The 26,253-nt window shown below is 47.0% G+C and overlaps 2 protein-coding genes across 8 annotated transcripts; one reads left to right on the top strand and one right to left on the bottom strand.

The window, feature by feature from the left end:
• Positions 1-23,860, top strand: C14H8orf48 (chromosome 14 C8orf48 homolog). Of its 7 annotated transcripts, XR_004243012.1 has the most exons (9): positions 1-138; positions 955-1,198; positions 2,049-2,192; positions 7,858-8,075; positions 9,567-9,719; positions 10,762-10,888; positions 14,497-15,402; positions 17,506-17,616; positions 18,332-23,860. XR_004243012.1 is itself a non-coding variant. In XM_032123903.1 (6 exons), exons 2-6 carry the CDS (start codon positions 964-966, stop codon positions 10,831-10,833), a joined length of 822 nt encoding a protein of 273 aa, XP_031979794.1. In that variant the 5' UTR covers positions 1-138; positions 955-963; the 3' UTR covers positions 10,834-13,557. The 7 variants fall into 7 exon arrangements, 1 of the variants encoding a protein (XP_031979794.1); XR_004243010.1 differs by having other exon boundaries at positions 17,506-23,860; XR_004243011.1 differs by having other exon boundaries at positions 15,338-15,402; positions 17,506-23,860.
• LOC116450917 lies at positions 16,334-26,253 on the bottom strand. Its single transcript, XM_032123904.1, has 3 exons — positions 25,380-26,253; positions 18,604-18,648; positions 16,334-17,126 (listed from the first exon to the last, which is right to left on the bottom strand). Exons 1-3 carry the CDS (start codon positions 25,559-25,561, stop codon positions 16,961-16,963), a joined length of 393 nt encoding a protein of 130 aa, XP_031979795.1. The 5' UTR covers positions 25,562-26,253; the 3' UTR covers positions 16,334-16,960.

The following is a 26,253-nucleotide window of genomic DNA, read 5'->3' on the forward strand; positions in this document are numbered from 1 at the left end:
GCGAGGTCGTGGGGCTGAGCGGAGGGAAAAACACCTCCTAGAGCCTGTCCCTGAGGGCTGTGGGGAGCGAGTGAAGGGCAGAGCAGCTCCCGGAGCCCGTGAGGGGCGGGCACGGGCCTGGCTGCGGGGAGTTACCGGGTATGGAGCTGCTGCAGGGCTGGAGCCCCTCTGGAGCCAGGCTGGGAGAGCTGGGGGTGCCCAGCTGGAGAAGGGAAGGACACAGGGACACCTCAGAGCCCCTTGCAGGGTCTAAAGGGGCTCCAGGAGAGCTGGAGAGGGACTGGGGACAAGGCATGGAGGGACAGGACCCAGGGAATGGCTTCCCAGTGCCAGAGGGCAGGGCTGGATGGGAGATTGGGAAGGAATTGTTCCCTGGGAGGGTGGGCAGGCCCTGGCACAGGGTGCCCAGAGCAGCTGGGGCTGCCCCTGGATCCCTGGCAGTGCCCAAGGCCAGGCTGGACATTGGGGCTGGGAGCAGCCTGGGACAGTGGGAGGTTTCTTCCCACTATCTCATCTAACCATACTCTGTTTCTATTTCTACTCGTTCCCCCTTGTCCTGTCACTACCTGCTCTTGTAAATAGTCCTACCTCATCTTTCCTGTAAGTTCCTTCTTAATAATAGAACGGGAAGATTTGCATTTTATTTTTTTAAAATGAATAATTTTATCCAAGCATTACTGTAATCCAGTGCAGATTTGAAAGGAATGCTGCTCAGAATTCATGGCTAATGCTCAGTGCTAATTGTTACTGTGCCTTTACCCCGTGGATCTGAACGTGTGCTGCTCCAGTCAGTGCTTTGGCTTGATCACAGTTGAGTTGAGATTTTACCCACCTGTTGTGGGTGTTAAATCAGGTGTGATCTGACTGTAACAGCCCTCTGTATATCCCATGTTGCTGTAATTAACCCTCTCGTCCTCCCTGTGAAGCTGACTTTATTTTTGTTTTCATTTGCAGAGCTGCCCCATGGCGACTGCCCTGGCAGAGAGCTCTGGGAGCCGTGGAAAGGGGCTGGAGTTGAGCCAGAGTCACAGCAGCTCTGCTTTGGACTATTCAGGAGACACCTTTGAGTCCTTCAGCGAGGAGGAGGAGGAAGAGGAGAGCGAAGCACCTGGATCGTGGTGTTCCACAGAGGATTTGGAGGGGTCAGCTGTGTCAGAGGCGTTGGAAAGCACATCATCACATGGCCAAAGCCATGCTGGTATGCAGAGCTCTCTCTGTTTGAGGCCTGTGTTTCACAGCTTCAATCGCTGCAGGGGGGCCTTCAAACAGCAAAAATAAAGGTGAAAATTGCATGGAGTGTCCTTGCTGTGCAAAGTGCTGAGCAGATCCATGCTTCAGACACCTCCACGGGAAGGACTTGGCCATGGAAATGCTTCCTTAGTAATCTTGTGATGCTGAAATTCTGTTGGCACCTTAAAAACCTTAAAGTCCCCTAAAACAGAGTACAGAAGTCAGGTGCTCCTTCGAACTGGGACCATTCATTTTCATCTTGCTTTCAGTGGCTTCTCAGGCCTCTGAAGTTTTTTGTCTTTTCACATCTTTGTGGTTTCCTCAGTTCCTGCAGAACTGGAGTTCAGAATATTTAGAAGTGGAAGGGACCCACAAGGACCATCAAACTGGAGAGCAGGGAGCTGATACAGAATTTTTATTCTCTCTGTGCCACATTATTTTCCCCTTGGACCAAGATCCTGAGAGAGCTCCTGAAAGCACTTGAGCAGCCACAAACGAAGGGCTGGAAATCAGTGATGGGGCTGCAGCAGGGAGGAGGCACAGGGGGTTAAGTTGGCATTTCAGATCAGATTCAATGTGCCAGCAGCTCTCATTTTCTCAGGGAATCCCATACCGTGGTTCAGGGGTGATTAGAAATGAGCAGTGTGAGGTATTCTGTGGGACAGAAGCTGAAATCTGTGGCCTCATCTGTGTATTCCTGTGGCTCAGGGTTTCTTCTCCCTCAGCAGGGAGAACTGGCACATTCAAGAGGAGGATTATTTGCCTCCCACTTTGCTTTCCTCACAATGTGTGTTCCAAGTTACCTTTTTTCCTTGCAGAGGAGGAGTCTGAAGCAGTGGATTCTGCAGCTGTGGAAAGAGCTGCCATAGGGAAATGGATTGATGCCATGGGAAAATGGGTTGATCTGAAAAATAAAGACACTGGGATTCAGCCAGACAAATCTGTCGTCAGAACTCCTGCTGGTGAGTGTGGTAACTTCAGCACAAGTTATAATTCCTTCTTTTGGAAGGGGATGTAAACTTGACTTAAATTTTATACACAGGCTGTTAAGCCAGCTGATTAGCCTGGCTTAATTAGCCAGGTAATTAAGTACAAAGTTTCTCTTCTATGCTTTCTTGGAGAGCAGTTTGTCTCCCATATCTGCCCATGTAGTGACATTATCCTGGTGATGCACTACCACAAAACCTGGGAAGGTACACTGAAAAATGTCCCCACATTTTAAATTTAACTGTAATCCTCACATTTTTACTGGACTGTTCAGGTTTTTTCTCTCCAGCTGTACAGGTATTAAGAAATTTGGGGATTTTCCCCTCCAAAATAAACATGACTTCAGAATGTATTGTGTGAAATGGTTTTCCCCCTCTTGTTAACCAACTGTGTTGATTATTGACTTACTTGTTTGCCCTGTTTTAGTCCCTTTCCCAAGCTGAGGGAGGCAGCAGGGCACCAATTTTGGCAGGAACAATGGAGCATCTTTAACCAAATAATGATGGAGTGTAGGGAGGAGGAGGAGAAGGGAAAGGAGGAAGGAAAGGATCCATTTCCATGTACTGGTTATGCAAGGAACTGTGAGAGCAGATGGTGGGATGCAAGCCCTGCTAAAGTCTGTCAAAAAGTGGGTCAGAGATGCTATTTTTAATTAAGAAAAAAGAGCAAGAAAGCTGTAATTGAGCAAAAAATAATGGGAGCAGACGGGGAATCTTCCTCAATCTGCATGTTCATGGGAAGTGAGCAAACTTGGAGTTCTGTGGGTCACTGTAAGACTGATTAACCAGGAGATCCTCCTGCCTGGGCACTTAATGGCATGGAATTTGTGTACAGGCATCCTCAAAGCACCCATCTGTCCTAGAAAAGCAGGAGCTGAGGTCACTTCTAGGCTGCTCTGAATTGCAGAGCTCCTTCCCCACAGTGGTGAGTCAATGTTGTGGGTTCCTGACTCATCTCCTGCATTTCTCTGTTCCTGCAGTTCAGTGGAAGGCAGCTTGTGTGGAGCAGCTCATCTATAGTGGGGAGGCTTCTCCTGGCCTGCTCCTCCAAGATAATCTTCCTAAAATACATCAGAATCCTGTGACTGATTCCTGGAGAAATTGAAAGGGACCTGATGAGTTCAGAGGCACTGAATCAATGATGAACCACAGCTGAAGGGTGAGGATGTTTTCCATCTCCACAGGGTTCTCCCTTGAAAGTTGCACTCGGAGGATTTTATTCATAGAATCACTGTCAGATTCTCGTAGTGGTGCACCAGGGAATGCTCTGCCTTTGGGTGATGGATGTTGGTGCCAGGGAGAGTCAGTGGTCCCTGAGGCTTGAGCAGCAAGTTCTGTTCCATTATCTTGAGCTGATGTAGCAGACCTGGCTTGTCTCCTGCTTGTCCTGTCACTGTCACAGCCCAGCCCTTCTCAGCTACATTGGTGCTTCCAGTGATCAATATGAAGAGCACAAAATACGGTTCATGCTTATCTTTCTTTGATGCAAACCCAGCCATGTTAACCCCAGATCAATCATAATTAGCCATGCATTGCATTTTTTATTGCTGAATATGATCATAAAATAAGCACAGCAACTTTTGTCTTCTGATACATAAAAATGCTTCTCTTGGGTTTGATCATTCAGCACTTGGTACCCCCCAAATCTTGTATTGTTTTAGCAAAATCTTGTATTGTTTTAGCAAAATCTTGTATTGTTTTAGCAAAATCTTGTATTGTTTTAGCAAAATCTTGTATTGTTTTAGCAAAATCTTGTATTGTTTTAGCAAAATCTTGTATTGTTTTAGCAAAATCTTGTATTGTTTTAGCAAAATCTTGTATTGTTTTAGCAAGTTGGAGATACTTTTTTTTTTTTTTTAAATGCAGTAGATGAGCTCACCTAGAACTGGATTGCTGCACAGTGGGTCCCCTCAGAACACTCAGCTCAGTGAACTGTGTGCACTGAGCACACAGGCTATTCTGAATCAGGGTTTGTTTTATTGCCTCAAGACTTTCTCTCTCATCTGACTACTAATAGAGTTAAATGTGATGGGGGAGCAAAAGGTTCTGTGCCAATGGGAACACTCTGGAGTGTCATTTTTATTTTTCATGGTTTTCTTTGTGGGCTGAAAGAAGAAAAAGATGCTGGCCTCAGGAGAAGGGAGAAATTGTCATCATAGTTGTCTTTGTCCCTCCACCCCAGTGTGGTAGCACGAGCTGTTATTAGGCAAATACATCACAGCCATGACTATAAATTCTCAGTTCCACAGAGATTATTCCATGTTAGTCATCTTTAAAATGTACTCAGGAAATGGCAGTTCTTCAGCTTGGATGTATCTGAAAATTCAGGTGGGGCTCTTTAACCCCCTGGCTGGTGCTGTGTTTACAACATGCCTCTCACCTTTGTAATGTGTCTCCATTAAATGCTTTGCCTGTTCATCTTCCTGCACTGTTAGCACTGCACTGCTGCTGTAATTGTTCCCAGTTATAATTGGGAGGCTGGGAGGCCCTGGCACAGGGTGCCCAGAGCAGCTGGGGCTGCCCCTGGATCTCTGGCAGTGCCCAAGGCCAGGCTGGACATTGGGGCTGGGAGCAGCCTGGGACAGTGGGAGGTGTCCCTGCCCAGGGCAGGGGTGGCACTGGATGGGCTTTAAGGTCCTTCCAACCCAGGTCATTGTGTGTCTGTGTGATGATTCACTGTGCTGGAGGAGTTTTACTCACTTTAAATTCCTGTTTGTGATAAACAGCCTGACATTTCAGCCTGTTTCTCTCACTCCTGTGTGATGTGCAGGGATCTTTCTCATGCTCTTTGCTGGTCAGGCTGTCAGCGTGTTCATCTGAACTGTAAAATCAATTTATTATCATCAATTAATTATGAAGATGTTATCTGGAGCTGCAGAGGTAAAACCTTACTGAAGAGCAGTAAGGTATTGATTATTGCCTTTCACAGTTACCTCTTTTTACTTTTTATCTTCTTAAAATAGAGTATTAGCAGAGAATAATAACAACAAAATGCCTGCCAATTTTCATATTAAATCAAAGACATCGAAGGAAAAGGAAACTCATAAAGACTTTCCTATTTTACTCCCTCATGGATTTCAAATGTCACACTTAAGGCTGGAGTTGCACACAGACAGCAAAACCTCCGTAGGTCACTGAGTTACAACCCCTCAGCAGGGTTTGGGGTGTAGACATGGGGATTAGCTTCTCTCTCCTGGGCTTCTGGAATCACAGCAGCTTCTTGGTGCACTTTGTGGGGCTTTACTTCCTGAATATTCCATGTTTTGTGACCTTCCTCTGGGTGAGACGTGGCTCTGATCGATGCCTGTGCTGCTTCACTTGGGCTGCTCTTGTCACCTGTTCTGCCTCTCTCCTCCCCAACGAAGAGAGGCAACGCTGGGTTTGGAGCAACCAAAGAGCAGAAAATGTCCTTCTGGAGCAGTCATTGGCACTGGCAGGGATGCCCTGCACTGACCTTCAGCTCTGCCACCACAGATGGAGCAGGAGCCTTCCAGCATGTCTGGATCACACATGGAAAAGAGGGAATTTGAGAGACATGGAATAAATCCAACCAAAGCAAGAGCTGAGACCCCCTGGACAGGTGAACCTCCCACACCTGGGGGAAATCTGAATGTGTAATAATTCAGTTAAAAGACAAACTTTTCTCACCATTTTTTGGGCTTGTTTCCATGAAATTCTAGTCCTTGATCCCTAATTTATATTCTTTCTGAGCTTCCTGTTACGTGAATTAACATGAAAAAGTAACTCCAGCACTGAGTCGTGCAGTGAGGTTTAAAAATTGCTGTTCCCTTTGCCAGTGTTTCTTCTGAAGTCTGGAGGTGCAGATGGGTGGGTGTGTGGCAGCACAGGATTTATGCATTATTAGAAACCAATTCTTAATAAAATTGCACTTGTGGATGTCAGAAGAGCGTTAAGTGAATTAATCAGGCTGGTATTAAACTGTCACTAAACGCTCAGTGGACCTGATGTGTTTTACTTCTGCCTTTGTGCACTCAAATGCTTTTGTTCTGGGTTCCCCCCCCCTCACAATGGTAACTTTTTAATCTTTTTATTCATTCTATGTTCAGCATAAATGAACCTGCCAGGAATATTTTATTAGTGTGATTAAACCCAGTAGTGGCACATGATTTCCACTTTTTTTACAGGATTCTACATTGAAATTGTAAGGAAAATCACCTGATGACTGAAATGGTGGTTTCCACTCAGATATTTATGATGCTCCCCCAGATTTATTTTTTTTTTAATTAAATTGCATTTTAAGGTAATGCTGATTCTTATTTATCTGTCTATAAATTGTTACCACGTCTTTGCTTTTAATCATTTTGATACATCATCTCCTTAGGAGGAGTAAATTGCTCTGTGATGCTCACTTCTGAGCTGTAGTAGTTGCACTTAAACACATTTTCCACGTTGTTCATGAAGCCATAAAATTCCTGCTTTGCTTAGTTTTAATTATGGATCCCCTTATCCTTCATCAACATTGGATTTCTGAAGAGGTGCTCAGTTTTCTTTGCAGATTTCCACAACTGTATCTTGTGTCTTTGGGACTAAACTAATCACAGGGAATTTAGAGGAAGTTTTATATTCACATTGTTCAATATTTTAAGGATTGGTGTTGTGATCATGCCAAGATAGCCCACGGGACTGGAATGCCAAGGCACTGGCAGTGCCTGTCTGGAAACTGAATTTAATCCTGAAAAAACAGCCAATGTGGAGGGCTTGTTTAAATGATACAATCCAACCTCCCAGCAGGAATTTGTGTGTGAATCCTTGGAGTTAAACTGGCCACACCTCTGGAGTCATCCCCTGCCTGACTTTGGGCATTGACACCTCGAGGGCTGTGGTGTCGCCCGCCTCACACAGCCCCATCCTGTGCTCATGGCCATGAAATACTGCATTGATTGTGCTCTAAGCCTCTGGAAAATCTCCCCAGAAGCCCTGAACGAAGTTGTAAATCCATCCTAACCTGCCCATCTGAAGTCTAATCTCTATTTTATTTATTTTTACGTGCCACTGGGAAGGATAAGAGAAGATGAAAGAGGGAACGATATTTTTTAAACAAGATCTTATAAAGAATTTAGGCAATGATTGTTGATGCTTTAGAGGAAAAGTGTTTTCTAATGTAATTGCATTTCCTCCAAAAAAATTCCCTACTGTAGGTTGTGGAATATATTGGAGGTGTTTCCAGAGTGACTTCAGTGGACACTGCCTCTAATTTTTCTTACAAATTGCTCCTTAGAGTATTGATGAAGAGCTCTCTTGAAATATTAATTAATTTTGGCTTAGCAAGTTGCAGTTTCAGGTAAGGAGATGCTAAATCTATATTATTGGCAGTCAGTTTATTTAATGTCATAGTATTTAACTGCTGCCTTTGCTAATCTATTTATCCTGTACCATTAACCTTTTGTCTTTTTATTTCCTCCCAACTTTGGAGCCTATTTTAGAGCCATTTATTGTGCCAGTTGCTACAGTTGCCATCCACATTTGTATTTAAATTCTGCTCTGCTGTTGCTGCAGGCAGGGCCTGACCCTGGGTTTGGGTTTTCCTGGATAACACGAGGTCACACAGATAAAGAGCAGCAGCTCTTCTTTCCCTGCCGTAGCAGTTGATGCTCTTGTCCTGTTGATTTCTGCCTGGCAGGAATTCCCGAATTATCCCATGGAGAGCTGGATGCTCTCAGGTCTTTTTGCACCAGGAAGATCAGCGGGATGCACCAGGAGCAGGCAGGGAGTGGGAAGTGCAGGAAGCTGCAGTGTGGAGTCCCAGCAAGGAGAGCTGAGACAGGAGATTCCTGTGCTGTTCCTGCCCGGCTGATGAACAGGATCCTGCTGGAAAACACCAGGGAGGCTGTGAAACAGGTACTGAGGGACAGAAAGGGAGATTTTTCCCTAAATTCTGGGAGAACCACTGGAGAAAAAAAAGCCATAATATCAGGATCAAGTCAGGCAGACCTTACTGATGCCAGGCTCAGGACTCTGAGAGATGTTTTGGGTTGATGTCCCAAGATTTATCTTTCTCATTTCTTGGACACCACTGTAGAACTGTTGCTAGCAAATAATCATCATAAAATATTGCCTGGTGATAAAATCCTGATCTGTGTGCTTGAGCAAGGCTGGGGTCATCAGTTATTGCAGTCCACGAGAAGCCCTGGATCAGCTGAAGGAAAAAGCCTTTTTCTCTGGTTATGTTTGCATCAGCTATTTATCAAATTATTCTGCATATTATTTTTTGTGAAGTCTTTGTGACTCTGGGATTAGAAGAATTCCAAAGGCAACACCTCCCCGTGCTCCCAGCTTTCTCAGGCATTAGATAATATTCATAAAAACAGTTCCAATAAAATCTTGCTGACCTCAGTCCCTGATTAAGAAGCATCTGTCTCATCTTTACCCAATTCAAATCTCATTTTTTGTCACCAGCCCGGTGGTTTTTTCCCACCACGGGATGGGTTTTGTGCCCCAGCTCCTCCCCTCAGCCCTGCCACTAAAAATAATACTTTAAAGTCAGTTCTGGTGTGATAATTATTTCAGGCTTCCTGTCTTTTAAAATCATTTTGACATTTCAGCCATCTGCACTTTTAATTTCTATTGGTGTTAACCCAGCTTCCAAATTTTGTGGAATTTTTATTTCCTCTTTATTTGTCTGACATTGTGGGAATATATTCCCTAAGAAAAGGAACCTGAACCTCTCTGTCTGTGTGGTTCTGTCTGTAGCTCCACACAACAACATTTTTATACAGACAAGTCAGGGAAGAGGGGACAGAGAGGCCTGGGATGGGACTTTCTAGGGTTGATTCCCCTGCTTGTATAGCAGTTCACTGTGTTTATGGAGCCAGGTGGAATCTGTGTCAATTAAATCAGATAAAACCATTGATATTTCATAAAAGCACAAACCCTGGGATTTGTGTAATGCTGTTAAATAAGCTTAAGATTTCATGGTGGATAAACTACCCTAGGCATCACTGAGTAGCACTGTTCATCTCACAAGCAGAGCTGCAGAATCTGGGTCGGATTCTGGCTCAGAGCTGCAGAATCTGGGTCGGATTCTGGCTCAGAGCTGCATGTTTGAACTAATTGCTCCAGAGTTTATTTGCCTCTTAATTTATTTATAAAATGTATAAATAGAATTTAAAATCATAACCCCTCTGGTTGGTGTCTAAGGCCTTGCACACACTGCCAGCATAGGAACAGTTATAGATGATGGAATTATGACTATGAATTATTTTACTACTGCCTAAAAAGCCAATTTTTGGCTTTAGCCAGTGCCTCTATGTATATTTTTATTGATTGCTCTCAAAGTTACCACCTTAATAGGCCAGACATTGCTCATGGCATCAAAGTCTCCTCTTCCAGGTGGCAGAAGCTCAAATCCACGAGGCTTCAGCGTGTCCTGACTGCCAGCAGAAGGAAGCAGAGCTGGCCAAGGTTGCCTTTCTCAGGAGAAAAAAGACTCTGCTGGAAGGTGCTTTGATCCGAGAGAAACTGGAAGAACACTTTTACTGCAGAGTAAGCAAATGTTGTTTAAAAAAATTCATGCTCCATTTTATAGGTGCTGTAACTAAAGAATGTCTAAGGCAGATTCCCCCTGATTTATGGCAGTGAGATCAGTGCAAACCAAAATAGAATTTGGGTCCTATGCCATTAATAAAAAGCTCGGCACCAACATTCTCCTCAAGTCATTTGAGCTGCCTGATTTATGGAAGCTGAAGGTCATTCCCAGAACCTCCTGGAATTGGTTTTGGGTCCCTTTTGATTATTTCTCCCCACTTTGTTTTCTGCTGGGCTGTCCAAGACGAAATGGCAAATGAAATGATGTGGCAGGAGGTAACTGTGCCCACACTGGGCTTCCTTGCTCATCCTTTGCTATAGGAATCTTGGAATAGGGCACTGCAATGTGTGATGGAGGCTGAGGCCTTTGGGACACACTGAGATTTCTTCTTGGAATTCCTGTCTGTCTGTGCCAGTGTCCCAAAGATTGAAGCTTTGTTGTTAGGAAGTGCCTCTGGAGCAGCTGGGCGGGCAGTGAAATGTGCAGAATTCCTTGGGTCAGCTGTGGCTGTTCCTCAGGATGGTCTTCCTGAAGGAAGAGCTCTTCTCTCCTTCTTGGAAGGGGGTCCCACTGAAGGCAGGTGCTTTCCTGAAGCCCCCAGATCTCTTTCCATGTTGATGAGCAGGGTGGGAGTTTGTGCTGTACCACACATTCCTTTTTTTCCCCTAATAATTCCAGTCTCCAAAGTTTTGACTTCTTCACCTCCATAACTAAAATTTGAGAATTTTAGTCTCAAGTGAGGCTTCACTTTTTCCCACTTCTCCCCCCTGCTTCCCTGAAAGGCCAGCTGTTTTTCCCTGTGCCTCCTTAGGGAGGAATCCTGCTTTATGGGCCATGCTGTTTGACAGAGTTCCTAAACAGAATCCTTTCAAATCCACCAAATTGTGTGGGTGAGTGCTGCCCACCTGGCTGGGTTTGAGGGACTGGGTGTGTGATACAGGCTGTGAGAAATGGCAGGAATGCAAACCTGAGTAATTCCATGTTTCCTTTCTGTTTCAGGACACGCTCACACTTCTAGGAGAAGCACTCAGAAGCTTTCCCAAACCTTCAGAGGATCCCTGGGACTTGTGACAAAGGCTGAAGGGTCAGGAAATAGAAAGCCTGAAAGTAACCATCACTCCAGTGGGTAAAGAACTGGGAGAGCCTCCTGTGGGCAGCCACCTCTAGAATTCCAGTGATTATGGATCTGAGCTGCTCTGGCAGTGATGGATTGGGTGCTGGTTTAATATTCCTGCCGGTGGAACCAGATCTGCCTGTGTGGGGTGTGAGTCAACCCTTTCTCCTTCCTCAGTGCAAATGCTGCAATATATTGTAATCCATCTCCATAGGTTTTTCAAATTCCAGAAGCCAACAGTTTCCATTATTAATCTGGCAAGCCATAAGTATTGTTTTTTGTGGGATTGCAGAGCAGCTCCCAGCTGCTTCCATCCATAAGGAAAATAAATCACTCGGTTTTCCAGGGCAGGGAGGTGTAATTACTGCATTTCAGCTCAGTCTTTGCCCACTGTCTCGTGGTAAATTGAAAGTGAGAGCCCCAGGTGGAGGAGAAAAAGCAAAGTTAACTATAGAAAGCAGTAAAATGAAATGCAGTATTTATAGAAGAGAAACAATGAGGCTGTAAGAGAAATTAATCAGCAGGACTGGGGATGCCAAGAGGATGAGAAATGCTAATAAATTAATCATGGAATCTATATAGGATAGGTGCCTAGGAGAAAAAACCAACAGAGTTTAAAACTGGAATAAGAACTATAAGAAAATACTTGAGAATTTGTTGTAATTTTCTGTAGTTTTTCAAGATGACAAAGCCACTGTTGTTCAAAGACTGGATCTGGGGTTCAGTACACATCCAACTAAAATGGAATTATGCCGGAAATCTCTGAAATTATCTTCACTGTGGCCTCCAAAGGCTGGTGGTGCTCTGTGGGCACCTCTACACCCCTCTGTGATCAGAGCTGACAGCGATGGCTCAGCCCTGTGCTCTGGCCGTGGCCTTGTGGCCTTGGCTCAGTCCTGAAGGGACTGACTCTCCTCAGCCTCCCGTCTCCTCATTTCTGGGCATTCAGATCCCTGTGGAAATCCTGGAGGAATATCCCTATCTATGAACCCACACTGTATTTTTGTGACAAAGCAGAGAGGATTAAATCTCCCCGTTGCATTTTCTTCCCCCATTTTGGGACAAGAGCACTCACTGCTGAAGTGGGGTTTGTGTTTCCTACCCATGGGCCTGTTCCCTCCTCGTGCACTCTGTTGTTTATAAGAGTCCTCAGGGGCTATTTGGCCTCTTGTCCTCACTTCCCACGAACCAGTGGAAAACCTGGAGGGAAATGCTGGGATATAAACAGAAGTGTTAGCAAAGCTCTGCCTTCTGCTGCTTAAAAATCTGCTGGGAGTGATTTCCCTGGGAGCTGATACTGAGTAGGTCAAGCCCCTGGTGGAAACCCAGCCCAGTCCGATGCTGGTTCTGGTTTCTTGCAAACAGCTCTGATACTCCATCAAAAATATTCCCCTAAAAACATTCCCTTTTGAGCTGTCCCTGCAGAGCACCTGGATAAAGAATAAACTCTGCTTGTTCCTTCCTGTTGCTCTGGAATCCTTAGAAATGTTTAAATCCTTTAAATCTCCTCCCTTCCAGTCTCTTTATGGGTGCTCCACCTCTGTTCCTTACTTATTTTGGTCTTCACTCCCTGGTTCTCTGAGCCTTGGGAAGTCTCTGCGATCTGCAAACACTGGGAAAGGCACTCACAATTCCACGTGGAGCCTTGTAAAGGCTGTCAGGTGTACGAGAGGTGATCAGGAACTGAACCCTTTGAAAATGTCATTTTGTAGCACAGATTTCAGCCCTTACAGACCCACAAGAAGTGACTTCCAGGACTCCTTAAAAAATAATCTGTACACGTTGATACTTTTGCTTTCAGAACATAGAAGCTTTCTAGAGCTGAAACGTTTCTTTGCAGCTGCTGTCAAGCCTTCCTGTAAATCCTGAACTGGGAGTTACTTGCGTTGTGTTTGTCTGTGGAACAGCATCCTGCTCACACACAGTGCCTGCACAGCTCTTGTTTGTTTGCATAAATGTTACAAAGAGAACTCAGGTAACTCCTCAGGAAAATCAAAGCAGATTTTGCTGATGGCTGTTGGATGCGTTTTCCTGCTGCTCGCTACAGTTGTTTCGTTCTTTTATCACCACTGACTCTGAGATCTGAGTGTTTTTCTTTAGCAGCTCTTAGAGATACGCAATGGAATGAATGATCCGAGCCCCTAAATAATTTATTTCCTAATCCTGCAGTTTTTGAGGCTGGAGATCCAAAACTCTTGACAGGGAGGATGTGGGAGAGAGGGTGGGTGATGTCTCTTCCTTTTTCCCCTTCCAGCAGCAGATTTTTCTTTTGATCCAAAGAACCCCCAAAACTCTGATCATGGAATATTGATTCATTTGCTGCCTGGTTTGTGCTTGCTGGGGCATAAAAGGAGCAGGGTGGCTCAAGAGGGATTCCTGTGGAAAAGCAGCTGTGGCTGTGAAACAAATCACTCTGCCTCTTCAAAGTGCTCTGCAGCTTTGGCTTTGTGGCTTTCATGCCACCCAGGGCTGCATGATTTAATCTTCTGAATGATTGCTGCTGTTGTGGAGATCATTGCCCTGAACTCTGTGCTAGCAGAGAGGGTTTCTCCCATCTCAGTTGGTTTATGCTCTGTGTATGCTGATAGCCACTTTTGGGATGTTGGATTTTATAACTGACCCCCTTTGGATAAACTTAAATTCCTCAGATTATCATTAAAATCAGTTTCCCATGGACTGCAGCACTGTAAGGTTCATTTGCTCTAGCTTTCTCTATAAAAAATACCCTTTCCATCCATCTCTTAGGCTGTGGGAATTTGTGTCTCTGGGATAAACTTCCCTGTCAATCCCAACAGGCTGCTAGCACAGCTCTGAGTGGGAATGAAGTTTTAGTGTCATGAACTTCCTGGATATGAGCTGGGAACAAAGATAAACATTCAAAAATTATCTGTTCTGGTGGGAGGTGCCAAGAGGGTGGCACTGGATGAGCTTCAAGGTCCCTTCCAGCCCAAACCATTCCACGATTCTGGGATATTTGAGTTAGGATTTCCAGCTACTGAGGAAATCTGTTGTGGTCCCACTGGTCCAGTGTAGGATCATAGAAGAGTTTGAGTGTGAAGAGACCTTCCAAAGGTCTTCCTTCCTTCCACCTAACCCACCCCTGCCCTGGGCAGGGACACCTCCCACTGTCCCAGCCTGCTCCAAGCCCTGTCCAACCTGGCCTTGGACACTGCCAGGGATCCAGGGGTGGCCACAGCTGCTCTGGGCACCCTGTGCCAGGGCCTGCCCACCCTCAGTGTAAAAACCTTCATGTAAAAACCCTAAACCAACCCTCCTGCAGGTAAACCATTACCCTGTCCTGAGGGCACAGGGCCTGCTGAGAGCTTTGCTCCGTTTTTCTTGTAGGTCCCCTTCAAGTGCAGGAATGTTTCCCTGGAGCCTTCTCTTCTCCAGATGAACACTCCCACCTCTCAGTTTTTCCTGATGGGAGAGGTGCTCCAGCCCTCAGAGCATCTTTGTGGCCTCTTTCCATTAATCTTGGACCTTTTCTCTGAAGTTACACTAAAATCTGAAATGCTCCAGGCTCCCCTGGGGTCCCTCAGTGCCTCCTCAGAAATTCCCCTCATGGGGCTGCTGTGTGATGAGACTCAGATATTTGTTTTAATTTTATTTTTTACCAGAGCCCATTTGCTGAGGTTCCAAGAAGAGGGGCTGAACCCATTGATTCATATTGGGGAACTTGACAAATATTTTCAGCTGGTGGCACCAAGGATGAGGTTTTGCTGCTGGAAAGGCTCACGTTCCCCTGTGGAACTGGAGCTCACCCAGCTCTCAGCAAAACCCTGAACTGAGTACAGTTCCCTCAAGCCATCCACATATCCTCCAGCAAGAGCTGCAGTGCTCCCAGCTCTGCATTTTTCAAGCATTTTCAAACCTCCTTGCGTTCCTCAGGCTGTAATTTTATTACCGCGGGATGTGATTTTCAGAGAGTGACTTTTGATTGTGGCCCCTGAGGGAGGCGCTGGGTGTGTGCAGATCAGCCCTGCCTGCCCCGGGGCTGCTGCTCTGGATTTACTGTGTTTAAATGATGGCAAAACAGCTATTAATGCTATAAACACCACATTTGCATTGTTTTCATGCAACTAATTGTTCTTTTTTTTCCTCCACAACTGATTTTGAAGATCTTTGGCAGCACTGACAGCAGCAGGATGTGGATGGGAGATGAGGGGGAGTGGATTCCTTCTGTCAGGGCCCTCCATCTTCCAGATTACCTAAAGAATTGATCAGAGTACTTAAAAAAAAACCAACCCAAAACCATTTTCCAGCTTCTGGGCATGGATATTCACTGCTTATTTATTCATTTCTTTATTCTGTAATAAAATAGTACTGTTCTCACAGACTAGGCTGTCTGATCCATAAATACCCTTGTAAAATAGATTTGTAGCATGTAACAGAATCCTTTTGAATATTCTGTGAAAATTCCTTTTTTTTTCTCTCCTTTTTTTTTTTTTTTGTTGATAGCACTTTCAGAACATTTACATCCTTCATCCTGACATTTGGAAATAGAACATTTTTTGCCTACAGAGGTAAGTTTACAGCATCATCACAGTATTATAGCTTGTTTAAAAATACATACAGCAGTACTGGTAATTGCAAGCAAGCTGTATACTTGAGCAGGGGGCTTGGTGGCAACTTCACAGGGTTTCTACTTTATAAAACAATGACATTTATTAATATTACATCCATCACTTGGTTAGAAAAGATTACTTAGATACATTACTCACAATAAATCTGTCATTTCTCTGTGACATCACAGGACAGGCTATGAAAATAGAAACACACCGTGGTATGGGTGGTGTAAAAAGGATTGGATGCCTCATTAAAAAAAGAGAGTTGGGCTGTCTCTTCCCTTGGGAATTTGAGTTAATGCTGGATGTCCTCAATCCACTTGTGGTGGGAAGGCCACGAGCAGCTCTCAGCACCAAGCCTTGTGTGAAGGAAACATCCTCCCCACGAGGAGCTGCTGCTGAAGACACGAGCGGTTCTTCAGGAACAGCCTGGCAGCACCATCTGGGAGCTCCTTCACTCCCAAGCCCAAGTGCATCTCAACACCTTCAGGCCCTGCTGGGATCAGTGCAGCACAGCTCCCCTGGTTTGGATCAGCTGGGCTGGTTGGTGTCACCCCAAATCTGCCTCTTTACCTTCCAGTGGGTTTTTGAAAGAGGGAAAGCAACAGATTTAAATTTACTGGTTCAGTAATACACAGAAAATTGGGGTTAGGGTTGGAAAGGAGCTAAAAACTCATCCCATTCCACCCCTGCCCTGGGCAGGGCCACCTCCCACTGTCCCAGGCTGCTCCCAGCCCCAATGTCCAGCCTGGCCTTGGGCACTGCCAGGGATCCAGGGGCAGCCACAGCTTCCCTGGGCACCCTGTGCCAGGGCCTGCCCACCCTCACAGGGAGCAGGCACTGCCACGGTTTGCCCAGTGAGGATTAAAATGACAGAAGAGATTAAAAATACATCATTGCATTGGTTTTACTTTGCACAAGTGAGACTAAGTGTATAAATATATATATATATATGTATAATAAAGCTGTAGGAAATCTCCAAACTGCTAACAACTCTTAGAAATGAGATAAAACAAGGATGTATTTGCTTGGAAATTTCATAGTTGCAGTTCTTTCATGATTTTCATTTCCAGGTAATTCAAAAGTACTTCGTGCTGGATCCTGGTTTTCTTTTTTTATGAAACAAGTCCAGGTGTGCTTTGGCAAATGCTCTTTTCTTGGTCTCTCTGATACTCCTCTTGTGCTTTCTGCAGTCTTTTCCCTCTGAGTTTCCACTTGTGAAAGCAGTAGGTGATGAGGGATGTCATTATCAAGGAGAAAATGATGACCAGCACGATGATCAGGGCGATGGTGGACGAGAGGGACCCCTCCAGCTGCTCACTCTCGGTGTCCCTGGTGGAGTTCAGATCAGCAAAGTTCTCATAGTCTGCTGAGGCCAAAAGTGCAGCTCCAGGAGCCTCCTTGAACTTGGGCCTCATTGGGACTCAGGAGCTGTTCTCAAAATCCCTGGAGAAGCAGAACTAGGACTCCCTTGTCACCCAGCTTTCCCCTTGGGTTCCGCAGGCATAGGGGACGCTCAGGAGTGGGGTTGGAAGGCAGGGAGTGCAGGAACAGCAGCGTGTTGCACAAAGCTTCCAGCACAGGTCACCTTTATCCCAGGTGTTAAGGTCAGGAATGTGTTGCTTTCTTCATCAAGGGGCAGGGAAGGCTCAGCCAGCTGCCAGTTTGGGATTCCTTGTTTTCTGCAAGAGATAATTGGAGAAAATCCAATCAATTTTCCAGTGGTGGCGGAGCTTGTCCTGGGGCTGAATGCAAAACAAGCACTGCAACAAGTGTGCTTTCTATCTTAGGAATTGTCTCAGTGAAAGACTCTTTTTTTCTTTCCCAGAATATTCCCAGAAGAAAGTGAAATCAAAGGCCTGGTTTGTGACCTTGGGCAGGCTTGGTTTTGGTAACATCACCCAACATTAACAAAATCAGCTGCAAACAGGAGCTCTCATGTTAAGAAGGGGTTTCATTCCCCCTCTCTGCTCTCAGACTGGGCTTGTCTGGAGAGGGTTTGAATTTGGGGTTTTAGTCCTCATTATACTGGAACTGAGGGGGTGTCCTCACTGATTGCAGGTCTGGGATCTGGAGAAAGGGCCTGGGAATTGAGGAGGTTTCCTCACTGATGGCAAATCCGGGATCTGCAGAAAGAGCCTGGGTGAAAAACCACGCCGGATTATTTGAGAGGTGAGCTCCCCTCCAGGCACTGAGCTGTAAACCAGAATTTAACCCCCCCCACCCTTCCACAGTTCTGATGGAATTTCAAAGACTTTTGAGTCGTTTGCCTTTGATATGTGCTGTGTGTGACAAAGCCTAAAAAATTCACTCCTCTGAGCAGTTCTGAGGTCCAAAGCTGCTCTGCCATTCCCTCCCCTGATCCAAATCCCATTTTGGAGTTAAACCTGAGGAACAAGGCTGCTCTGCTCTTGACTCCTGCTTCCAGCCAGGACAGGAGGATTTGGCCCCGGGGTATTTTCCTTCGAGGAGCTGGAAGTATGTTCGGGGCTATTTATTTCAGATAATTTATTTCAGCTTGCTCCAAACCCCCTCCACAATGCTTGGAGGCCAAAATGAGGTTTCAGAGATCTTGGAGCCTCATTGTTTGGAGATGCTCTGTGAGAGGATGCAGTTCATCCTCTTTATAGAAATAAAGTTCATCCCACTCAGGCTCACAGAGAGCTGAGGGTCTCTTTTACTAATTAGCAGCACGTTCTGATTAGTAATAATCACTGTTTATATAGCTCAGCATTCTGTTGATGCTAAAAGATGTAAATAACAGTTCCTGCCAGTTTGGAACAATATGTTCACGGAGTCAGAGAGAAATGGGGATTTTCAAGGAAGTTTAGAACTCAGATTCTGCTGTAGTTGAGGGAGAGCTGATTGAAGGCTCATTTCACATCAGGGACCAAGGCACCTTTGATGAATGCCTACAAGTGGCACTGCTGGCAAGCCATGCATCAGGAGGGGATGGCAACAGAATATTTTAGTGCTCCTCAGCCATGTATTCAACATCCTTCTCAAGCAGCCTAAAGAAAGAAACTGCAACAAAAGCACTTGAGAGGCTGAGAAATGCCCCTCTGATTTATGGAGCAGCCCAGTGTCCACCTCCCACGTGGAAGTCCAGGAGGGGGGAATGTCTCAGCACTGAGAGAAATAGGATCCTGTCATACTTGCCTTAACCTGGATCTCATCTCATCTGTATCGACAGCTGTCAGGCTCCTGTGGGGAGAAGAAAACAAAAGATACAAAGTCAGAATGCAGCTGGTTCTGTGCTGCTCCAGGAAGGTGCAGGGATGTTGTTTGTAACTCCCCCATCAGTTCAGGGAGGTGGACTTTCAAAACCAAACCAGGAATGCTTTAAAATCTTAAATCTGCAATGCTCTGCTTGTGCTTCAGCTGCGTTTTGGGGAAGGAAACTGCTTTTATGGGCAAATCCCTTCGAAACAACCTCTGAGGGTTCTGCTGGTGGCTGTGCTGTGAACTCTTGAGTGACTGTGACCAAACCCATGGGTGACATGGCAGTGCCAGCACTGCTTCCTGAGGGCAAGGAATGCTCCTTGCTGCTGCTCAGGGATGGACTGGGGAACCAGATCAGAGAGCAAAGGGTGAGGGAAACCTCAAGGGCTGGCAGCCATGGCTGGAGGCCCCAGCTCGGTCTGCGCCGCCAGGAGCGGTGCCAGGGGAGCTGCCAGGGAGAAGCTCTTTCCTGGGAATCGGCGTGGGCGGGTGTGGATGTGAGGGGTGGTGCAGAAGGGCTGCTGGGGTGAAGGAGTTGCTCGTGACACAATTCCAGCGTGGAAAGGAAGCAGGCAGGGACAGCAGTGGTGGGTGTGCTCCAGAGGGGCCTCTCCAGGCTGGGGAAGCCGAGAGGAGCCTGGTGAGGTTCAGGCCTTGGAATGATCACACACAGCTCCTATCCCATCTGCTGGAATCTCACTGGCAACACATCCTCAGGGGAACACTGTCCATTAAAATCCCCCAAAACCCCTTTTCCTTGCCCATGCTTTAAGTGAATTCCAGCAGCAGAGAATAAATGAAGCTGATGTTGTTTGCTTGGGTTTGTGTGAGTCATAAGTCTTCGGTGGCTCTGGCCTGAGCGTTGCAAACATTTCAGTCAGGATCTCAGGTCTGGGCACATTTAATTCCCATTAAAATATATTAAAAAGATTCAAGTATTGATAAAAATAATGAGATTTTTTAAAACCTGGAGATTTGTTAGAATAAACTTCTCGTGCAAGCACATTAGAATATCTGGAAGTTGAATTAATTTTTAAAGCTTTTAATGAAATAATAGTGTTTTACTCCAGTACTTAGGTAAGCTCAGGCTCTTGGTGGAGCACGTCCTTGCCTTGGGATGGACTTTCCTACCCTGGCTCATGTTCCTTTGTCTTTTTTACCAACCTATAAAGTAAAGTACAACTCAGTACAAGATGGGGAGGACAAAATCTGCTCCTAGATTTGTAATATCCTTAGGACAGGCATCGTCTTCCCTTTGTTCTCCAAGTTTGACCTCGGAGAACCTCAGAGAGAAAAAGATTTTTGAAGGTTTTTTTTATAGTTTTTGAGGGTGGAAAGTAAGAGAGGGTTGGATGCAATTTATATGAGAGAAACAAGGCAAATGACAGTTAAAAATCCCAAAGTGTCTCAAGATTAATTCAGGTTATTGGCATCTGTCAAATACTGAATTACTGAAGAGAGATAAGAATGTTCATCAACAGCTTTTTGATTTCCCTGAGAGTCCTCCCTTTTATGAGGGCAAACCTTGCCAGCCGTGGTAATAATGATGTTATCAGTGTTACATTCAAGACTGAAATGATGATTTGCATTGTATTCCTTAAAAAAAACCAAATGAAAAAGTCAAAATACCGTGTGGGAGATCAGAGTTTTGGTTTATTGGATTCGGTTTGGGGCTTTTATACTCTTAGGATAACTGGTTTTTTATTTCCAAGGAAGGACTGAGTTTAGTGAATGTCTGGAATCTGCAGCTTTGCTGGAAGGATGAAGGGCAGGACTCACACCTGAGCTGCTGCAGCTCCCTTGTTCCAGTGGGAAGCTGGTTGCACATCCCTGACCTGTGGGATAACTCAGGCTTCCTGGTGGGGTTGATAAAGAATGGCTGATAAGGACATAAACCCAGCAGCAGTGAGGAAAAGGAACAGCCCTGCTCTCAAAGGAGCACAAAACCAGCTTTCCAAAGGAAAGGTGACTGCCCTGAAATACAAACCTGCTCCTTGTGAGTTGATAGAAAAAATCTCTTCGATTTCTCCTGCAGGAGCAGGAGAACCTTGGGTTCTGTCTTTGTGTGTCTCATGCCCCCATCCCTCCATTCACCGAGCATTTCCCACCGTTGGATTACTCCCAGCATTTATGTGACCCTAAATATATATTGATTTTTTAAACATAGTTTCAGGCTTGCTTTCATTTTGCCTTCAGCTTTCTCATAAATGTCTCTGCTGCCTTTCAAATTGCCTCTTCCATTTTAATTGCATTAGGGAAGAATGCAGCTCCTCTCTCTCCGTTTGCATCTTTTTGATGTGAAAACACTTGTGTGAAAGGTGTCCCTCATGCTTAGACCTGATACAGAAATGGCTCTTTCTCCTCCTCCTCCAGAGCTGGGGAGCGAGACATCAACTCCAACACTTGTGCTGCAGATAAAAGGCACAGTGGGAGTGGGAGCAGAGGAAGAGGGACAAGGAGGAGGAAAGGAGAGGAAGGAATGGGAGAAGGCTTTGAAAAACACACTGTGAGATGTTTTCGCCTTGCTGCCTCTTCTCTAAACTCATCTGGGAACAAAGGACGGGGATTTAAGAGTACTGAAAATAACCCATAAATATTTAGGTATTTCTTTTTGGATGCTTAAAGAACTTTTGGAAATCTGCAGGTTTCACGTCTCCCGAGTGCTGCTCAGTTTCATTCCTGGGAGGTTCTGTATCCTTCGGGGTGTGTGTTGTTCCCATACACTTTTTTTGTAGTGGCACCAGGTTTGCAGGTGTTAAACACCTCAGATTTACCTGCAAGGTCCTCACATTAAACCTCTTCATCCCTCTTTCTTCTCTATTGTTAATCTCCAAGGAGGAAACAAGATTTGTATTTGATTTTTCCACCCCTAGAAACGCCATTTGCATAAACCCCTTGTGATTACACCCAGTGCTGGAACTGGCACCTTAGGGAAAGGTTGGAGCAAGCCAATTAATCTTTTAATTAAGTTTACAAAACTCTAGCCCTGCTTTTATCCCAGTGAACACGAAATCTCTGCTCTCAGTTGTCGTTCAGAGTGTTCTGTCTGCACTGTTCCTGAAGTTGTCTTATGCAAGAAGAGAAAAAGGCTGGGAGTTTTGGGATCACTCATTCCAGCACTGGCCAGATCCCTGAGCCAGTGGAAAGTTATGTTCCTATAAAAAGATCAATATCTGGTGGGATCCCGATTCTCCTGGGAGCTGCCCTGGGCTCAGATAACTTTGAGGGATGGTTTGTGTAGGACAAAACCAGGTAATTGTAGAGCAGAACCTGATCCCATCTTCCCTCCCCCTCAGAAGATCCTGAGCAAAACTTCCATGACTGAGGTGGAAATTGCAGGCTGTGCCACTGCTCAGGACATTTCTGGGATCCAGAGGAGCTGCTGTGGGCAGGGCTGTGCTCAGCAGGGCCATAAATGGAAGGTGCTGCTTTCCTGGGCACTCTGTTTACAGAGGACCCACACGAGGCTAATTCTGGTTTTTATTTTAATTGAGTAACCCCTAAGTGCAGATTAATTGAAGCCACAGCCGTGTCTGGCTTTAGGCTCTCTCTGAAGTTGATTTCCATCCCACTGATTTTATTGGTGACCTCTGCTAGTTTAATGTGTTAATTTAGCCTGAGTGTGATTTGATAAACAGCAGCAGCTTTTGAGGTGTGATCACAGCCTCCCTGGCACTGCCTGTTTTGGCAAATCTGAGCTTTGCTCTGTGCAAAGTCCAAGTCCTTCTGGAATGGCTCCTGTTCCCAGGAACAAACTGCACCTAGGCCGTGTACAGACTGAACACCTGATGGTTTCCCTCCCTAAACCAGTCACTGCAAGGTACCTGTGGCAGATATTTTAGCCTTCTTGTCCAGGAAATGTGAGGAAAGCTTATTATCCTGAGCATTGGAATCCTCGCAGGAGTGGTGTGAGGGAAGTTTATTATCCTGACCACTGGAATCCTTGGATGCTGTTTTTAGGGGAGCTTTAAATCTCCATGAAATGCTCCCCAGAGGTGGGAGGATGAGGCTTGTCCAAGCTGGCACAAACCTATGAGGAGGAGACACTGGGGCTTATTCCTTTCACAGGAATAACAACAATAACAATAATAACAACAATAATAATAATAACAATAATAATAATAATTTCTATCTAGGAAGGGGTCTGGATTTCTTCCCTTTTAAGCGTGGAGAACAGTGCTGTGTCCAGGTGCTGTTCTCTGAGCACGTTCCTTCCTGGTGTTCCCTTCCAAAGAGGCTTCGCTGCCTTTTGAAAGCTCTGTTGAGGTTGTTTTTCTCAAAGCAGCACCACTGCTCCTCTTTTTGGAGGGTGGATTTTCCTGACAAGCCACTCCTGCTACAGGAGCAGGCTTCCATCAGCAGCTAAAGAGAACACCCTGCAAAATGGGGATTCTCTGTCCCTTAGAAATGATATTTTGTGGTTCACTCATTGCTGATTTAGTTCAGACTCATTTTTTAGGCTGTTCTTCCCCTCCAGAATCAGGGGCAGTTCCATCCTGTGGTACAGAGGTAGCCTGGGAGTTTTCCCTTGGTCCATATTTTAGCTGTTATTCTGTGAAAACACAAATCCTGGAGTGAGCAGTGCCCAAATCTACACGGAGCTTAAATTGCTCAGTGATTTTTTTCCCCTATTTGCTGTTTTTAGGCTCAATTTGCCCCAAAGTTACAGGATTTTTGGAGCCAGAACAAACAGAGCAGGTACAGGTGGACGATTAATTGTTGAATTAGAGGGGAAATGAAAACTGAGAGCTGTTTAGAGCTGAACTCAAATGAAAAGCCCAAACCTAAGAACCCTCATTAAATATAATTTTAAGCCAATCAATGGCCTTTTTGTTAAATTCCCATTTTGTGTGCAGGCAGAGGAGGGTTCTAATTCTGGCCTAATTATGAAGGGATGAACAAATTAGGTCTGGTTTTGTGTCCCCCTCCCTATTTAATCTGTCCTTTCCCATTTTCTCCTGCCCTACCACGAGCAAGGAAAGCCATTACAGCTGGGACACTGCAGCCTTTCTCTTGGCTCTAAAATCTGACTGAAACTCCTGCAGGGATAGATTTGGGGTTTTTTTAAATATTGCAAAGAGCAAAAGATGGTTTGAACATTCCAGTTTTCATCCATCTCCTTCCAAAATAAAACTCTCCTGCTCTTGATGAACAGGCTCAGTCTAGGACTGCAATAAATTCACTACTCAAGGAATTTCACCTTTAAATTGTGCAGGAAAAGAAGAAGTTAAAGGGTGGGAGGGAGCAGGGGCTGGGAGGGGGAGTGATGAGTGTCAGTTTAGAGGCAGCTACTTTGTCTGTTCATTTCTGGAATAAAATCACATTTCCCACAGCACAGACTGGGAATAGTTTCTGTGGGATTTGAGAGTTGTAGGTGAGCAGGAGCACCCTTCCCTCCTCTCTCCATCTGCAGCCCAGGGAGCTGAACTGGTGTGCAGTGAACTGGTCCCAGCGCCGAGGCTGAAGGAGGGAATGAAGACTTGGCGCATTCAGTGCTCACAGCACTGACTTTCCTTTGAGCTTCCAATCCCATTCCAAACGGGAAAAGCGCTGTGGGATCAGTGGGTGTGTTAGGGATGGCACTGCTGGGGTTGGGAGGGGATAAGGGCGCCCCGAGGGGTTCAGCTGCAGGCACGGCAGCGGGACAAGTTTGGGGTGCAGGTGTGGGAGAATGGGAAGGGTCAGGGATCCCTGGAGCGCCGGGGATGGAGAGGAGGGGCAGGTACGTCCCGGGGTGCCCGGCACAGCTTTGCTGGGAGCAGGGGGCTGCAGCTCCTTGGGAAGGGCGGGGTGCGGGAAGCTCTGGCACCCGGGGCAGGAGGGTCACAGCTGGGACGAGAGCAGGACCCCCAGAGAGGACCACGAGTGGCCTCGGGCCGGGCTGGGGGCAGCGGGGTGGGCAGAGCAGCCCTGGAGCCTGTCAGGGACCGTGCCAGTCCGGCAGGCTGGTACCGTGCTGTGCCAGCCCGGCACATGGCTGTCCTGGTGCCGTGCCAGACTGCACACCAGTGCCGAGCCAGCCTGAACGCTGATACTGTGCCGTGCCAGCCTGCACACCGGTCCCACGCTGCCTGGCACGGTGCCGTGCCAGCCTCACACCCCGGGTACCACCGTATCACTGAACGCTGGTGCCGTGCTGTGCCGTGCCAGCCTTGCACGCAGGTATCGCAGTGCCGTGCCAGGCAGGTACCGTGCTGCCCAGTGCCGTGCCAGCCGTGCCGGGACCGTGCCGAGCCGTGCCATCCAGCCGGCACATTGGTACCACGCTGCCCGGTGCTGTGCCGTGCCAACCCCGCACGCTGGTACCGTGCTGTGCCGTGCCAGCCTTGCACACGGGGATCACGGCGCTGTGCCGTGCCAGCCTGAACGCTGGTTCCGTGCCGTGCCAGCCCTGCCCGCCGGTGCCAGCCCCAGCGCCGTGTCGCCCGCGGGGGCTGCGGGGCCGGGATGCAGCGGAGCAGCCCCGGGCTCTGCCGCAGGCGCTGCCCGTGCCGGGCGATCGCCGCCGCGCCGGGCACAGCGGCCGTGCCGGGAAGCAGCTCCAGAGGGGCATCCCTGCGGGAAGGGGCGCACGGCGGGCAGGGGCACCGTGCCCTGCGCACAGCGGGAAGGGCGCAGGGCTGGGTCCATCTCGGAGGTGCCCCCTCCCTCCCTCCCTCCCGCACTTGCAGCGCGCCCGCGGCTCCGCACAAAGGAGCCGCCGCAGCACTCACCTGCTCCGGCCACCTCCTCCCCGGACACCGGGGGCTGTCTGGGGCTGGCAGCCCGGGCAGGGCGCCCCGAGCCCGGCCGGTGGCCCGCGGTGGCCCCGGAGCCGGCGGCGCTGGCCGGGAGCGCGGTGGTGCCGCAGCTGCAGCGAGGGTGGAACCGCTCCACACCCCCTCGGCAGCACCATCTGAGCCCCGGCGAATTTGTCAACTTTATTTAGGGGGAAGAATGGATCACATGGGGAGCTTCACCCAGCTGGGAGGAGCGTGTCAGTGCAGAATCAGGTCACCGGCAGAAAAGCCGAGTTAGTCACGGCCGGCAGCAGCGATAGTGAGAGCGCAGCCAGGCAGGGAGAACAGCCTGAGACAAAGGCAGGGACGCTGATGGGAATTCAGTGCTGCTGCTTCCTTCCCTTATCTGTGCCATTAAGCGGGGTAATTTCGCTCTCCTTTTATCAGGTGAGTTTTCCTAATCAAGTACGAAATAGAGTGGGATGTGAAAGAAATGTTTTCAGCTTCCGAGTGCTTTTTGAGCACGTTTGTCCTGTCGAGGTTTCTACAGCCTTTTCTTTTCCCATTCCTCTCTGTGTCCTGCTGTGTTGTATTGATCAGCCCCAGAGAAACGGATGCTGCAGCCCCATCCCAAAGCATCCACATCCAGCAGTCCAGGTGGAATATTTGCCTCTGTCTCCAATCTTTCATTTGCCTCTCCTGCTCAGACAAAGGCTGGAGGCTGCTGCCTGATCCCTGTTGTCCCACTGGCTGAGGAATCCTCGAGGAATTGGGTTTCCACAGCACCTTTCCCTGCTCTTTCTCATTCCTTTATGGCTGGGGAAGCTCCCGAGCACAGGTAACACAAAAGCTGTCCCCTGCTTGCTGC

This window comes from Corvus moneduloides, chromosome 14 (assembly GCF_009650955.1).
Source record: "Corvus moneduloides isolate bCorMon1 chromosome 14, bCorMon1.pri, whole genome shotgun sequence".
In the NCBI taxonomy this organism is placed as follows: Eukaryota; Metazoa; Chordata; class Aves; order Passeriformes; family Corvidae; genus Corvus; species Corvus moneduloides.